The 18723-nt window shown below is 32.8% G+C and overlaps 1 protein-coding gene across 3 annotated transcripts; it reads left to right on the top strand.

Moving 5' to 3' along the window:
* Positions 1–7281: 7281 nt before the first annotated feature.
* On the top strand, positions 7282–12762 carry LOC109811818 (electron carrier/iron ion-binding protein). Of its 3 annotated transcripts, none has more exons than XM_020375655.3 (4): positions 7282–7669; positions 10561–10651; positions 11736–11835; positions 11931–12762. In XM_020375655.3, the coding sequence occupies exons 1-4, from the start codon at positions 7465–7467 to the stop codon at positions 12612–12614; spliced, it is 1080 nt and encodes a 359-aa protein (XP_020231244.1). In that variant the 5' UTR covers positions 7282–7464; the 3' UTR covers positions 12615–12762. The 3 variants fall into 3 exon arrangements, with proteins under 3 accessions (XP_020231244.1, XP_020231243.1, XP_020231245.1); XM_020375654.3 differs by having other exon boundaries at positions 11733–11835; XM_020375656.3 differs by having other exon boundaries at positions 7462–7669; positions 10538–10651; positions 11733–11835.
* The last annotated feature ends 5961 nt before the right edge of the window (positions 12763–18723 follow it).

The raw sequence follows: 18723 nt of genomic DNA, 5'->3' as shown, positions 1-18723 counted from the left end.
AATAAATAGGCTAAGTTGTATTTTTTGTTTGGCCTATCCCTGTAATGTCATGGAAATATTGGGCTATTTGGTAGATATACTTTATATATATATATATATATATATGTGTGTGTGTGTATGTGTGTGTATGTATGTGTATGTTGTTTATATGGATTTGGATTTGGATTCTGGAGGTGTGGATTTGAAATGTATTTATCTTTGTGCATATTGTATATTTATGTGGTTTTGATTAATTGTTTGGACATAGAAGTGATTTTGCAGTATAGAACGAGATATCGTTGTTTTGAGGTGTTTATATATGCATGTGTATGCATCAGTGTGGTGAATGATGCATTGTACACCATTATACTGAATTGGTACTAAGAGGGAAGAAGACTGATCACTTTCCTTCTCATCTTAGTTAAGTGAAGTATTATGGCATGCAACTCATTATTCCAAGCATATGTATCTGAAGGTGATGTTTATTTGTATGTTGATACATGTTGCATTTCATATGGTGGTGAGTTGTGAGTATTGCATAGAAAGGAATAAGAATGGTAGGGAATTGGAGGATAGGAACATAAGATAAATCTGGTCTTTCTGAGTGAATTTGAATTTGTTTTAGAGCTTAGGGAGTTGAAATACTTCAAGGAATAGGATATTTGAGGTGAATAGGTGCTAAGGGTGAAATTTGGAAATTTTGGAAAATGGCTATATATAGGGACTTAGGACCGGAGGATTTCATTTGTTAGACAGAGACAATTCTAGAGAGAGGAAGTAGAGAGAGAAGCTCTGGTCTAGGGGGAAGCTGAGGATACATTTTGGAAGTTTATCAAGCCAGGATCAATCTTCACAACTAGAGTTTCAAGGTATTTGGTCTCTAAAGCCTTGAAAAATAGGATCGAAGTTTGAGTTGGGATTTGAAGGTTTTGTTCAAACCTTGTATTTCTGAGGTTTCTAAGGTAAGGGTAGTACTTATAAGACTTAATCTAGTATGTATGGAGTTGAAATATCACATTGATTCCATGTTTTACGCATGATTGAGGTTGGATTGAGCTGGAGAGGACTTGGTTAGGGTTCTTCATGATTTCCTATGATTTTCATGGATTAATGGTTAATACTTGTTTTTATCACTTAATATGTTGTTTTTGGATGGTGTTTATACTCTATAATGGTTCGGAATTGTGTAAATTTGGTTTGGGATTCATTTGGGATGGATTTTGGGGGTGAAAATCGGAGTTTTCAAACTTTTGACGCGCTGTCTGATGTATGCGCGCTGAGCGCACGCGACAACGCGTTGAGCGCATTGAAAAACAAAGCTTTCTGTCTAGAGCATGCTGAGCGCATTTAGCCATGGGCTGAGTGCACGGGTCTACGCATTGAGCGGGCTGCTTCTAGTGGCTCTCTGTCTCAAGCGCGCTAAGCGCACGAGTCTACGCGCTGAGTGCATATAGCCATGGGTTGAGCGCACGTGGTGACGCACTGAGCGGGCAAAGCCTGATAGGCTCTTAGTTTTAGTTGCACTGGGCACAAATACTACTGTGCTGGGCGCGTGGTTTCTTTGAGGAAACCTTTTATAATTGAGTTTTTATGAAACTTTTAAATGTTGAATTATATCATCTTTTGATGTTATATATTTGGTATGGAATGTGGCATGGTTATGGAAAAGATTGCATGTAATTATGGAATGTGCTTATGTGTGTTTGGTTTGGAAAACTAATAGGACTTAGAGGAGTAAGGTTATGGTATGGATTGAGAGATCTCTTGGTGAGATCTGGATATAATCTTTGGGAAAATATAGAATTTGGGAGTCCCATGGTGAGGATTCCAATATGAAACTTTTCCAAATATTATATAATAAAGCACTTCAGATGTTAGATGGATTCTGAAGTACTCCTCTAAGCATTCTATTTGCTACCGGTATGGGAGCATGGCCGAGTCATATCGATGGATGAAGTGGCCAGGATCACCAGGGTTACATGACGATGTAATCCAACTGTATATTTTCCATGAGAGGTTAGGTGTGTGACCTGGGCAGGTGACATGTCCACAAATTCAACACTTGGTTTGGATGTGTTGAGGCCAACATTTGGTTTGGATGTGTTGGCTACTTCATGGGATTATACAGTGGTGTGACGTTGGTTTGGATATGGAATATGTATGCATTTGGTATGGATTGTATACATTGGTGATGGATTCTTTATTATTATAGATTATGTATGCATTGGTATGGACGTGTATACATTGGAATTTGGATTTGGTTTATATTGGCATGGAGATAGACATTGTAATAATGTTGTCATTCCCTTGGTATGGATAAATGTTGTTGATGAATATCTATGTTGATGATATTTCATTATGTTGTACTATGGTTGGTTTTATACGTGCTAACTCTTATATTTCCATGATGTGGATTGTGATGATCTCACTATGTGGGGGAGTAGATCAGGCATGAGGCTTTGGGATGGAAATGAGTCTTTTGGGTAGCTATTTTGAGAAATGGCTAGACTTAGAGCTTGACCAACACCTAGGGTGTCTTATTTTGATGTCTTCATGATGCTGTAATTATATATATTATCTTTTTGGATGACTGTATAAACTTACTAATGATAACTCCTTTATAAAGTTATGTTTTATATGATGAAAACAATTTCTATGTTTTAAAAATATTTCCAGTCTAGTGTAGCTATCATTTGCTTTTTTTTCTTTATTTTATATTATTCTTGTGTGTTGTTTAGTTGGTTCTTGATATGGCGACCTAAGGCGGGTCGTTACAATCCCTACTCTTGATTAATATGGATAAAGTTTCAATAGGCTAGTGTCTATAAAATAGGCAAAAAAAATCATGTCAAAATAACTAAGGAAGAATATTCACACTTGTGGTTTAAGAAGTTCAGATCTTAAATTTAGACCTAATATAAATTTTAGGACAAATTCAAGTTACGCTTTGAGTCGTCCCAACTCGTCTTTCATTCTTTTAAAATGTATAAAGTCTTAGAATAATTATTAATAATAAAACTTTTTAAATCAATAATACTTTGTATAACATTATGTTATATTTATAATGACATTATTTATTTTAAAATATATACCATAAAATATACCTTACTTTATGTTTTATATCTTTTTTATTTCATAATTTGACTATACATATGTTAATGTTGATTTATTGAGTTAATACACCGAATTGACCTGATCCTATCCATCTATTTCAGGTCTTGGTTGAGTCAAATTCAAGTTTAAATAAATAAACCAAACAATTTTTCAAGTTGGGGAAAGACAAAACTAAATTGATCCTAACATGCCTTTTTTTCACCCCTAATTTGCAATACCATAGGATTCAAACATTAATCCTTTATTTAACTCAAACAATTAGAGTAATAATCATACATTCTTGTTGTTAATAGTATAAAAAGTTAGGCATACTTTTTTGTTTTTATTTTTTAACATATGTATTTTTTCATTCATATATAAAAAGTGAAAAAGTGTAAGTAAAAATTTACATGATCTAATTATTGGTCACCTTTAAAAACTAACCAAACATAAACATCTAAAACCTACTAGCCAAGTAAAAAAGTGAGATATGGCCCAACAACATCAATATAAAGTGTGCACCATAAACAAACATATACAATCATTGACACTAGACCTGACAATCAAAGCATCAACATAAAAGGGATAATAAAAAATACATCATTCCTTATCCTTTACAATCAATAACAAGGATGGGTGGAACCAATACATACTCTTATGAGTCATTATCACTCATAGGAGAGAAGAGAGTAACAAGAGAGTTGTTGTCACTACCACCACTCTTTCCATATCCAAACAAAAGGTGACACTTGCGTGATATTATTGTGGTTGTATCATAAATAAACAATTAAAATACTTGTTCAAGTCCAAGAAATATTAAGTGTTGCAGGCATGAAGAATTAGTAAAAATACTCAATGTTTAGTAGAAATCCTTAATGTAAAGAAACTGGATATAGCTTTTGGTTGAAGAATGAATCAGTATATGTGACTCTTTACTCCTCTTAACTAATATAATTAAAAGGTATTTTTGCAATTGAAAGAAAAATATGATCTTTTTAAAAATTATTTAAAACACCTCACAAATGAAAAAGGAAAACATATTCTAAACAACTAGTCATGTATCTAAACAAAACCAATTAAGATAAAGAAATGCTGAACAAAAGGATTGCCCTCCAAAGACCACACATTAATTCAAAAACTATAAACAATTGAACTAAATAAAAGACAACTATAAAGTCCAAAACAATCAATACTAAAACATAATCCCTAAGGTCTCATTCGATTAGAGCAAGACAAATCTAAAAGCAAAGTATAAGCTTAAGCTTATCTTCTAGAACTCCAATTGATCCCCATTTGCATATGACATTTAGCTCAAACACAAATAATATATATAATACATACGTTTCACTTAGTATTTCTCGTGTAAAACAAAGTTGGGTAACACAAACAATTATAATATATATAACAAAGCACACCAAGACTATATAATTATATACAATTAACAATTGTAATCATTAACATGGAAACATAATATAACCATGCTATGTAATGCATTTCATATTCTAATGCAATCATGCATACAGTGTCAAGTTCAAAATCACACATTTCTCAAAAGCTCATAAAGTAATTTTGGAGCACATGCTAGTGAACAGAGCCACCCTACCTACCTAGGTGTCTACTACCAAACATTCACTAAGAAAAGATCCATCAGTGGCTCGCTAGGGTTATAATGTCATCCTAAGGTACTCCATCCCTCATCATGAGCATGATGGCGATCCCAAACCAAGTTGACCTCCAAGGTCTAAATACTTTGATCACCAAAGGACCTCTCTGATATAGGATTCCACACCAATACCCTATACAAAAATAGTTTTCAAATACATATGATGCATGTCACATGCAACATAGTTTACACTATTCAATTGTCTATTCTGTTTGTGTGCATTTATAAATTAATATTTTCACATATCAACTAGATAAGCATCACACTTAGATTTATCAACTATTATCAATCGACTAAGTATCACATTTATACTTAACAACTATAATAGTTTATTATTTTCGTATTATATTCAAGTTCTCAAGCATATAATTATTCTCAAGGTATTAATTAAATACCACTGATTAATTCATTATTCCTTGTTCCCCAATTCTCCTTTTCTTATCTCCGTAAGTCCTTTCAATTCTCACATACTCAAGTTCTAAAAGTTGAAGAAGCCAACATGGGACCATCATGACTACACTAAACACCAACACAGTCTTGCTAGAATAAAGGCGAGCACAATCATACTTACCCCAAGCACGATTGTACTTGATTTATCAAAGTTTTGCTTCGAATTCGAACACAATCATGCTTACCTGAGCACAATCATGCTTACCCAAGCACACCCATGGCTGAATTATTCTCATCTTTCCATGTTTAACTAAGCACAACCAAGTGCTCACTTGAGTAGGCTTATGCTCATGCATAGTAGTGCCCCAATCTCATGAAAGGAAGCTTACAACATACTTGTCTCTCATATTCTCATCCAATTTATTAAGATAATTATTAGTCTATTTTAGAGGTTCCAACTTAATCCTATCAAATTATGAATTGATTTCATTAGTCACAATTCCTTTCAATTGGTTATAAGACTCTAAGGTTTCTGAATATATTTTATGCACCATACCCTAAGTAGTGTTTTAAAACTCAAGTTGTTGATTGATTTAGTTAGTGTATTGGGTCACTAGTTGAACCACATGCATTGTTATATAATTAATATTTACTTTTTTAAAAAATATACACTATAAACATTATTTATGTCATATATCTATCAATTGAGTACATTGTTTTAATTGTTACTAGATCTTAAATATCGAAAAGTGTATTTTGGATCTCATCTTTCCCAAATACCCCTTTAATTTTTTGAAATTTTAAAAGACTTTGAAAAGACATGCAAGGGTGGAAGGTCATCAATAGACACAGGGAAGCGTGCATTAGAAATAATAAGACATGAATACATGTGAAAACACAACAACAAGTGGGTGCATATGTATTTTCAAACATTTTAAAAAGAGATAAACTAGTATGACCTTTAACTCACTAGTTTAGCAGTTCGTTCAAAAAATTGGTCGAGTCACACTAGTTCATACTGGATGGGTAACATATCTGGTCAAATAAGAAGTTTAAATTAGTTGATTGACCGAGAACTGTGCCCATAAAGTCAAATGCTTTAGAGTCACTCAAACCACATTCTGAGGGCAACACAAAACCTACATGAATTATCAATACAATCATCATGAAAAAGTCATACATTATAATAATCTAATGAAGGCAAATCATGCATATCCATGTACCAAGAACACCAAATATATAATAGTCTAGGATATTCATAACTCATTTAAACTACATTGTCTCGTAATAAATGGTTATGCCAACATTGTATACCTCTTGACTTATAAATGGGAATACATTATCCACATATGTAAAGGGATCTTAGAGTTTATTAGTGATTAGTTTTATTTTCTATTAATTTGCTTTGACTTCCCAAACTTATATATAGCCTTATCCTCTCTTGTAAATATAGATATTGGAATTACATTTAGTTTCATATTCTCTCTGTTTTTCCCTTTCTCACTTTTCCTCCACTTATTCGCTGCAACTCTAAAACCTTTAACATACATGCCCTATAATAAGTGAATAATGCATTTAGATAAGTTAGTTATTATCTAGTAATAAATGATAATGTAATTCTTGAACTTTAAAAGATAAAGATATAAGCCAAATTATCAAGGGAATGAAGGGGGACGATAAAATGGGAGAGCATCAACAATGGTAATTTTTTTTTTAACTCATTGTAAAATACATAGGTGAGAAAGTAAAACAATTAAATACTCTAGTAATAATTTTTTTTGTTCCTTAAATATAATTATTCTAATGAATCGTGATTTATGATATTTTTGATTCCAATAATCGTATTCTCATACATGAAAAATGTTCCCATGTACCAAATCTCTTAAGAATCCCAAACCACAATAAATAATATATATAATACACATACAAATTCAAGTAAAAAAAAATCCCAACATCCATAAGTACCAAAAACAAATTAACACACGTAAAATAATATTTAATAAATTAACGTTTGCAAAACTAAAAATTCAAATGGCTCCATTTTAATATATTAAATCTATATATTTTGTTTTACCGTAAAAAGCAAAATTTGATTAATTTAGTTAATTTGCCCTTTTAGAATTTGACGCATATTAAAAAATTGAGATTACATGAGAGCGGCCCAATGAGCGGCCCAGAAGCGAAGTCCTTGGTAGAGCTGAGGGTGGAAGCGGCGACATAAGAATGCGTTATGGCGTACTCTCCTCTGTTGAGTTTGCGTTGAGCTGAGCTTCCAATTTTCCATTTTCACATCAATTTGGCGCTAAGAAGAAAGGTGGAGGTGGCTGTTACCGGAGTTGATGGCGGCACCCAACAACGTCACCACCACGCCCAAACCCCCAACCCTAAGCGTAGGCATCGCTGCGTCCCCTACTCCGCCCAAGTCCCAACGCGGCCACAACAAGCCCAAGTGCAAACAGTGCGGCAATGTCGCTCGTTCTAGATGCCCCTACGAATGTTGCAAGAGTTGCTGTTCCAGAAATCAAAATCCCTGTCACATTCATGGTAACACCCTTAACCATCGCTTTATCTCTTTCACTTTCTCCCCTCTCTCATTCATTCTACTTCCTTTAACTCTCTCACTTTTTCTATCGTATCATCTCACCTCCCACCTAATTGTTTAAAAGGGGAGACATTTCCTGTTAACACATTGTTTCAATTGGTTCACAAAAATTAGGGTTTTATTTTTCCCTGTCTTACGACTTTCCTGCCCTTGAATTGCTTTACTTTTTATTTCGCTATTTTTGTTGCGATTGACTTGTTGTTTGTTATGCCTTAGATTAATAATGATCATGTCATTAAGCTATGAGTTCAATATTCAGTGTTATTGATAAAAAAAAATAGTTAAGTTTTTAGTACTTTTACATTATCGGAGGTTTAAAATTGCAGTCGCGGAGTTACATGTGTTTTTAGGAAACAGATTTAACATAGCATGTAACCCTTATACTAATTATACAATTTATATTTTATTTTTCAATTCATTGGGTTGGGGGGCATTTCTTTTATTGAAAAGGAAATAGTTTTCAATATTGAAAAATATTTTGAAATGCATGTATTTATGGGGGGAAAAAGAAATCACTGCTTACATTTGGCTACCAGTTGCTTGTGTTCATATAATGGTCTTTGCCTTTGTTGTGAAAATGCGAGTATAATGGCAAGAGCACACAATCTTGTGAGTTCCCACCTCAACCGTGCTGGATTGTAAGCAAGATTGCAGCACGTTCTGGATTGAACCTGATTGTGAGTTTAATCATGAAAGTTGTTATTTATGATCTATGTTAATCTTCTCAATATGGGCCTTTGGGCTGCCTTAGGCCAGGTTTCAGTTCGAATCCATGTTTTTTTACCCAACCCGACCCAGTTTGAAAAAGTAAAAAATTGAGAGCTTCGGTTTATGATCCAGTTTGTGCTGCCTCCCCTTCATCGGTATGCCTAGGGTTCTCTATTATCCTCTTTGTTCTTAAACGTTATTTATGATCCATGTAATACATCTATTTTTTTGGTTGATTGGCATGCAATAAATATAAAACTCTTATTTTTGTTGTGTTTTACCTCTGTTTTGTACATCCATATTCTGAATTATTTTTAACTGGTAAAATGTAGTTTTCTGAATCAGGTTGACATGTAATAAATGTAAATTATTAGTTTATTGCAGATTTGAAATCTGGACCTATTAGTTATAATATAAATATATGAATATTAATTTTCAGTTTACGCGTTTAGTTCAATGTTTATGAATTATAAGAAATTTTCCTTATCTGTCACTTTTACCACATGTACTCCTTTATATTTGCTATTCCCCTATAGCATTTTCAAGCCTGGCTGTTAGACACATCTATCGGATAAAAACCTTGGGAGAGCAACACCATAAAAGTTATTAAGTAATTAGTGTAGTTGGAGAGACCAAGGCCTTAGAAACCCCAAACAATGTGTGACTTGTGTCCCATACCTTGTAATTGAATCCTAACATACTTCTACGTGATAAAGCTCCTACTCCAAGACAAGCTAGATATGCATTGACCCCTTGATTAGTCCTGGGCAAAACCTGCAATGCCATCATCACCAACCACATTTCTCATTTGTAGCTGAGAGACATGATGGAAAGCTTTGATACCAATTGATACAATCAACTAATGTCAAAGAAAGAGAAAATGAAAGGATATCTTTATTTTTATGTTTTTTAGTTATAAAGAACATCTTTATTGAACATATAGAACCCTGGTTAACATGAGCTCCAGGAATGTACGAATACAAGCTTGGGGAATTCTTGAGCCCCAAATCTTGCCTGGCCTATCTTTCTACCTCCTCTCTTTTCCTTTGATTTCCCTCTTTCATATGAATTTTGTTGCTCCATTACCTTACCTATGACCTTCTATTAATTTTTTTTTTTCTGTTACAATCCCCAACTCCCGTTACTTATTCCCTTCTCTTCCTAAACTAAAGCTTAAGGCACCTATAATTGTTGTAGTTGGAGAGCTTAAGGCCTTATAAACTTCACAGTTCACACTAGGGTCCCGTATACCAATATGGGACACAAATCCCAGATCTTGCAATTGGATCCTAACACCCCTGTAATGCTCTATGTAGCCTCAATATTCATGTTTCATGTGTGTTAGCGATGCACCAGCACTTTTGACATCACCACCTGTGCTGCTCATTTACAGTTGAAAGATATGATTGAAAGCTTAAATACCAGTTATAAGAGCCTTCAGAGAATCACATTACTTAAGCTAGCCGTAGTATTTCGAGAGCCCAAGGAGTTTAACATCAATTGTTATTATGTGAAGTTGCTAACAAATCCCAGGGATTAATGTAGATGATGTGAGGCTTTTCAACACCCTCCTCCCCTTACAAGTGATACACGAAGATAGACCATAGGCTTTGACATCATATTAGATTCCACTTTAAGATCAATTAGTATTAAGTTGCATAATAAATATATAAGTTGCACTTCAAGAATTGAGGCAGGTGTTATGGGAATTTCCATCAGCTATAAAACCCACACTAGAATTTCATACTTATGTGAATCTCAAATCCCATACCTTGCAATTGGATCCCAACACTAACTGAGATAGATTACAATGACTATGCATTCAAGTACAAATCAGTCCGTGCATAATACCATGTGTTTGGTTTGTTAATTGTTACTAAATGAAGTAGATTGCTCCTTTGCCCCCTTAGTGGCACTAAAAATACAACTCTTTTCTACATATTAAGAAGTGAAATAAGAAAATGTGTTAAAAAAATGTGAGTGTTCTGTCAATCTATTGTCAAGATTGAAATTATCTGTGTACTTTCTGTTTTGTTTTTTTTTTTTGGTAATATTTCTCATAATTTAAGGTCCTAACAGATCTTTATTCTCCCACCACTTAGCTTTTGTCTTATGGTGAATGCAGTGTTAAAAGCTAATTTAACTTTTCCTGACAAGACACCATCTTCTGGTGCCTCTCCACATGAACAGCAATCCTTAGAACCACCTCAATCAACGTAAGTTCTGAGCATCAGCACCTTACATTTTAATCATGTCAATTTTTTTAGTTTATATTTTAAACACATTGGGTTTTACTGGACATGTCTAATTTACTTTAACAAATAGAGGCAAGAATTTTCTTTTCTGCTGAATAGCATTGCTATTTTTTCCTTGTAAATGCCAGGCTGGACTCTGTAGTGCTGTGCTTATAGTTTTCTCATTTTACCTTACATGAATCGTGTTACTCAGTAATGGCTCAATATGTTGTGTGCTACGAAGCACCGATACTTCAATTTGCTTCACGTATCCGTATCCGATACATATCCGTATCCGATACTCTTGGATACTTCACCGATACGTGTCAATGAAGTATCCTAACCTTTAAAAATATTATAAAAATTTTATTGAATTCCGATACTTTCAGATACTTCACCAATACTTATTAATGATACGTATCGATAAAGTATTCAAATTTTTGAAAAATTATAAAATATCCATTACAACTAAATAAGATATATAAACATGTTTAATATAGAAACATAGAAATATTTGTCTTTGATGAACTGTAAATGAAAATTATCTTCTATATAGATAATTTTAAGAAAGGAACGAAATTGATAATATTATTTTTATTTGTAAATAATAAAAAGTAATTTATGATGAAATAATTTATAATTTATTTATTTTTAGTAATGTACAATAAGTATGTTTTTAATTTGGATTTGTAAAATAGCAATTATATATTTAATGTTTATGAATTTTGATCATAATTACATGTACACAATTATTATAATATATGAACATTAATATAAATGATGACACGTATCTTACAAGTATCGTATCCTATATATTTTAAAATAATCGTATCGCCGTATCGGATACGTGTCGTATCCGATACGCGTATCGTATCGGTACATCATAGGTTGTGTGTGTTCCTTTTCGCATTATACCATTTTCTTAATGCAGTAATTTTCTTGAACTTCCAGTTTGTTCCTCCAGTGTGACTTGTTGATTCAACTATACAATCTGCACTTAAAGCTTCGTTCAAATTATTTCTTTTCCCTGAACAGACGATTTCTTTTTTTCCTTTTATTTCAGAAGTGCGGGTAGAGTTGCATCACTTAGACAACTTTCCAATAGTTTTGCTCAGTTCAATAATTTACACCTTTCACTTCGTTCAAAGAAGCCACTAACTAGAAAGGTACCACAATACATAAACAACGCTTTGTTTAAGTGTATAACATGTTTTGGTAACCTGTATATTGTGGGAAAGTAATAGCATTGTGATGATTACAGGATGCTGCAGCTATCAACGAATGGAGATTTTCCAAGTTAAAGGAATACAAGGAGCGGAATGTTGAAGTGGAAAATGAAGCTTTTGACCGATATATGCAGAATGTAGATTTACTGGAAGAAGTATTAGCTGTGAAGTCGTTGGATGACAATGTGTCCTCTGCATTGGAGTCTAATCCTACCCCAGTTGAGAGCAATGAGACAATGGTCTCCGGGTTAAAATTGCAGCTAAGATCAAACTCTATGAGAAGTGATGGTCAGAGAATGAGAATACAACAAATTGTAGATGAGGGATTAAAGAAGCTAGAGAAGTGTGCTGTATATGGTGACATCAATGAATCGACTGATGATGAAGCTAATAAAGCTTCAAAAAGGGGAAAGAGGACCGAAAGGTTATCAGCTATAAGTGATCTTATGGATAAAATTAATAAAGCCCGAACTGAGGAGGATTTGAAGTCGTGCTTAGAGACGAGGGCCCAACTTTTCAATTCGGACGAAGGCTCTAGCGTGGTAGACCTTAAAGACGATGAAATGCTTGAGAATCAAACTGCTGAAGGTGATGTGGAGCCAGCAAGAGGATTTGATTATTCTTTTCCAAGATTGGTTGTGACCACCGAAATTGATCAAGAAACTCTCAACACCATAGACAAACATTTTACTTCCTTTGGGGATATAGAGCTGTTATGAGGCTTGAGTTTTAAAATTGAGATTTAGCTTGAAAGAAACAGAAATATAAACGTTGTGTTCTAGGAAAAAGCTCTCTAATTAGAAATTTAGAATTGAGTAGCCAAATGTAAAATATTTTAATGTTTTAAAAATTAACAGATTATATTCAGTTTGGGCATCTTTAGTCTGATTAATCAAATCATGACATGAAAAACTTCGCGGCTTCAATTTCAGGGTTCAATAATTTCTCATCCAGATCTAAAGTCATTGGCTACAATGTTGATGACTAAAGTAAAATAACAGATGAATAGTTTTAGCTATTGCAATTCCAATGTTCTGGTTTGATTCTACTACTTTACTTCTGACACTGCCCAAACACATTGTCACGATGCAGCTGCCTCAATTAATTTGGCAAAATCCTGTTCATATTTATGTATTTTATTTTTGTTACTGTTGTTACAGTGCGATATCCTTGCACACTAATTTAAATAATAACGATCATTCCTTGCCACCAATGTTGCCATAGGATGTTATAGGCTGAAAGGACAGTGCACTATCAACTCTCTTTATGACATGTTTTTGTCGGCAAATTATCTCAGATATTTGATATCTGTTATTGGAACTTGAGAGACAACAGTGCACATTCATTTTCTATAATCCCGGATTTCAAGTTTAGGTTGTCCTGTAGTTGGTTGCAGAGCTTAAGCATGTGGGTGAATAGAGTGATTGTGTTCCTGGTTATTTGAGTTTGAGAGGTTGAAATATTGGGGTAAAGGTCCAGTAATTTCCACCAGTCAATACCTCAAGGGTTCTCTGAAATCTGACTTTTTCTGAATTTGACTTTTGAAGGGAATAACTGAATAAGATAAAGCTGCACACATTGGTTATGGCTGGCTCATTGAGCGAAGATAGTGGGTCAATAGCTTAAAGCTAACAAGGTGATCGAAAGCATGCCGTACATATTCCTTCCCCCTATGGATGTTTTCCTCTGTTCACCACCTTAGAAGTGAAGAAACCACTTAGAATATGTGCTGTTGCCCCTTCAATAATTAATGTTTTGTGCAACCGACAAAAGAAGAAAGCCCTTGATTTTATGGATATGATTTATTAGTGGTAAAACATTGAAACAACGGATACCTAATTACCTGCATGAACCACTCCTTGAAAGTGGTAGTACACGTGCAGCACTGCAGAATGGTGTTAGAAGTAATTTGCATCAAGTTTTAATGGGGCAATCAAATCAAATCAAACACTTGATTGTTATGCATAGCTTATTTATCTTTGAATCAAAGACTCATCCATTCATTAGGCTTGTTGGTTCTTGCGTCAAAAGAATCCTAGATGGGTTTGGTTTGGAGGCTCCAAAGGCAAATACCGTTGGGACACAAAAAATTCCATCTTTCAGCATTTCTCCTTCCAACTTTTGATATATGGGTATAGCCTTTTAGGCTATGTGGGTTTCTTAATGTAGAATACAAGAGCTTTTATTTATTTCTTGCTTTATTCTCTTACATTCCTCTCGATCCACAACTACTTTCTTGGTGCCAATGAAACTTTGAAGGACGTTTTATTTCCATGACACATGCTATAGTAGTCTCAAGTTTCAATGGCTATACTCATCTCAACATCAACTTTCTAGAGTCTGCTAATTTATCAAACCCATTATCATGCCTAATGTTCTCAATCCCTTGATCACCGTAATGATTCTCTATTATAAGATTTTGATTCATTATATTATAGACTATATTATTAGCCCACCAGGAAGCAGCCATTAAAAAAGAGCCTATCCAAAGTGGTAAGTGCTTATCACATAATCAACGTCATCTCACTTTTACTCAACTTTTGAACATGGGTAATTTGTGGTGCAAATAACTCCATCAACCGTCCAATTATACATATATATTTATAAGTTGTTGATAACATAACAATATATTAAATCCCATTTTCTACTCTACATTATTTGACTTGGCATTTTACATGCTTTCCATCTGTTTGTATTCTAGATTCAACCAAAATTTGTTGTTTGTAACAGGCCACATAACTATGATTGTGTTGGGTGACAAGGATAGGAAAGTTAAGAAAATCACATGGAAATGGTGATTTCCCAAGGGATCAGATTTAATTAAACACAGATATTTATATAACTTTGTGCTAAGAGCTGGAAATGACTAGAGAGCATAATTTTAGTTTCCGGGGATTGTTTCCATTATATATTCTTCTTCTTTTCGAAAAGTAAAGCCATGTGTATGTACAGCCAAGAATCATGGCTTCTTGGTCATACGAATCATGGTTTCTCTATAATTTTGAATTGCTACTGTTAGGGATTGATGGCATTCCTAATGGTCAAAACAGTTCCACAAGACTTTTCGCCTATGAAAGAGAGAGAGAGAGAGAAAGAAATTATTATAAAACACAAAAAATATGTACTCATCTTGGCCTGTGAAGTGTCAGGGGCCACATGGTTTTTGGACACTGCTGAAAAATGTTGCGTTTGGACCGAAAATCAAATCTCATGGCATAACTTCATAAGATAGTCGGCAAAAGGAGGAATAACTATTATGTGGCATAACTGCATAAAACATTACTTTCTTTAAGAAGTATAAAGTTGATACGTAAAGTTTTAAATTGTGATAAAATATAATGAAGAGATAAAAAAAATAATTAGTACATGCACTTTATTATCTAAACTACGTTTTACACTTGATAATTCAAATCCATCTTAGGAATTTAGGTAGCAAAATGTAAATGAGTTTTCCTTACGTATACGTATATATGTTTGTTACTATGAATTTATTCCTGCATGTATTCTTGAAATAACAGTTAAATCTCACATCATGAATAATGTTTGTAGTTATGCACACTGCTTTTTTTCTTTATGCAAGGAAACATACATTATGAAGGATGAACTATATATGTATGAGGGTATAAAAGAGTTTTGTGTACCTAATTTCATTTACGTTGGCAGTACATCTTGATGTTCACATGCAACTGGAATAGGTAACTTTTCTTCCTCTCAAAAGTTATTGCATCCATTATTTGAGTTGAAAATCATTAGCTCTTGAAGTAATAAATTCAACATAACTTTTCGAAAAGGTTTAGGTTTATCATTTAATCTTCTTTATGTTGAATTTGCTAGCGATCAAATTTCACGAAAAAAAGACAAATTATTTTTCAATAGCTCTCTAAATCAGTAAACTAAAATGGCTTAAACTATTTAAATGAATTGGTAGTTTTTTTTTTTCAACCACCCATTTTTAAGCATATATATCATCCATTTTTTTTTCTCAAAAATATCTCTAATGTACCAAAGAGTTTTTCTTTTTGCTATTGGTTTGTCTAATAAAAATTAAATTTCAGAATTCCATAAAAAAATGATTTCCATAATTAAACGGTCAGAATTATGGATTTCGAAAGTCTATTTATATAGTTCCAAAATGTGTAACAAGTAGATTTATAGAAATATTTTTTTTGGAATTATAATTCTAGAAAGATATGCAAATAGGTTTTTGGAATTATAATTCTAAAATATAAAATATATTAAGTTCTGAAAATGAGCATTTATTGTGAGTATTTCTAGACCAACAAAAGAAAGAGATGGGCGGTGTTTAGAAAAAAAAAATGAATGGTGCAAATTAAAGTAATATTGCCAAGTTAATTTCGTTAGTTCAAAATTGTCATAATTAAACCACATAAAATTAATTATTAGTTTTATTTCATATTTACAAAACACATTGGCTCAATCATGTTGATGACCCAAAAAGGCACTAGAGTAAGGCAACAGCGAATTGAAGCACTAAATTAAATCAGGATTTAAGAATAACGAGATAGCAACCCTCTAAAATTATCAGGATCAGGAAAAAACATATCAACTTAATTGTTGCAAGCAAAAATGATAGCATTAGGTGAAGAATTAATCACTGTTTATAAAGGTAAGAAGCAAGGCCATCATGTATGAATCAATTTCCATTTTCTAACTTTTTGACTCACTTTCATACTTATTTGAACACTAATTGAAGTCCTTACACGTTCAAAGCAACAATGTGAAGCCATGTAAATTACCCCTTTGAAATAGTAACACAAAGATTGAATCCTTTAGACTGGTGTAGAATAGTTAACATATAGAGTTAAAATTGGGTCCAATCAAGTCATCTCTTTCTAATTTAACTTTCTATATAACAGACATAAAGTTATCAGATAAAACATATAACAAATTATCATCTAGCATAACAATAGAAATTGTAATTTTTATTTAATTTGAAAATATCACATTGTTCTTACTTTATTTTTTTAATTTTTAAAAGTGTGTATAAGAATTAAGGAAAATAATTAACTTGTAATTATTTTCATGTTTTCTATATGAAATTTTGAAAATATAGTGACATTTTTATAATTAAAAAACATTTTCTTAAACTAAATAACTTTATAGAGAAAAGATATATTAGTAAAAAGAAGTTGAGTATCATAAGTGGTTAAAGTTTCATTTCTACTAATTGCCCTAAATTTTTTGTATCCCAAATCCCATCCTACCCCATATTATTTTTATTTTGTGGTATTTGTCTGAGAAGATATTTTATAAGGGTTATTTTATAAGGTTATTACACAAAAATAACCTACAATGATGAGATATTATCTGCTTTGAGTCTTAGCTCTCACGGTTTTGCTTTTGATCATCACCTAAAAGGCCTCTTAATCATTAAAGTATGTTTGTGTTATATAAATTGTTATTTCTTGTTTTATTTTATCGATGTGGGATTTGTTTGTATCCTATTCTACCCTATATTGTTTTATGAACCTTGTGCTCCTCCCTACCTATATTTGTTATTTATGGCTCTTCTTTTCACTTGTATGAGAGGTTTAACCAATTCCTGGGATATTTTGTGTATATCTGAACAACTTATCCAAATTGTTCGACAATTATTTAGACCACATAATAGATTATATATTTCTTCCTCGCCAATTTGTTAGAAACTAACACATAGAGAGTCCATGGATATGTTAGGAAGTAATGATCAAATGGAATTGGATAATGAAAATTTGGTTAATTATTGGACCAAGGTCTTTCTATAGTTGTTCAGAGTGATAACCACGAATGATCTAATTCAATTGTTCTTTTCATAATCTTGGTATTATTTTTTTAGAAGAATTGTGAACTTCTTATAACTGGCATTAAAGTTCCTTTAGGTTCTCACTAATTAAAGTGGTCAATACTCAATATTTAAGTGTAAAAATTAAAAATTAAGCATTTTGAAGAAGAAACCTAACCTAATAATGATGGCTTTTTTTTATTTGAAAGAGAAAAAAAAAAAAACAAGGTCAGACTTATTTCACTTTGTTTATATTTCTTTGGGAGGGGGGTATTTATCATTATTACCTAAGCTCATCATCCTTTGCAAGTGAAAATGACAAAATTAAAGAAAGGCAAGGCAGTGGCGACAATTGAAATGAGTTTAAAGGTTTATATTAAAGAAAATTAAGCACATCTCATTATACTACATGGTCCCTACCACACCCTCAAATTCTTCAACAGTTGTAACTGAAACAACCAAACATATATATATGTATTATCAAACATCAATTATCATCACAACCATGCTTAATTAACAAATGCATAATCAAACCACTAATGCTTCATTGACACGGCGCAATTGTGTTTGTGGGATCAAGTCAAAGGAGGCAGGCGGAAATTTGGGAAACCCCATTCCCTCTAACACAAGAAATTAATTCCAAACACGACTTAACCTTTCACAAACCCTATTTTGTTTTCACCTAGTCTATATATTGATCACAATCAAACCCCCTTAGATTAAAGACACAAATCTCTATGATGGAGATGATTATAATGACATGATTTCAATCCATTTCCGAATTCTACTTTTCTTTGCGTTTCAACTTTTTGCTCCAACGGATTTATATATTTTTAATCAAGGAAATAGTAAAAATAAATAAAGGTAGATAGAGATTTGTTTGGTTTTTAACTTTAGCTTAGCTTAATCCAAACATGAAATCATCCATATAAAAGCAGCCCTATTATGAGACATACAAGACAAGACATTTTAGAAATGAGATAACGATTTGGCAACCCCCAGCCTAAAGAATTTGCACGATTTGAGCAAGTAGTACATTTTTTTTT

This window comes from Cajanus cajan, chromosome 5, assembly GCF_000230855.2.
Source record: "Cajanus cajan strain Asha chromosome 5, NIPB_CcT2T_4, whole genome shotgun sequence".
In the NCBI taxonomy this organism is placed as follows: domain Eukaryota; kingdom Viridiplantae; phylum Streptophyta; class Magnoliopsida; order Fabales; family Fabaceae; genus Cajanus; species Cajanus cajan.
The sequence above is the reverse complement of the archived record's forward strand: the minus strand, read 5'-3'. Positions and strand labels throughout refer to the sequence as shown.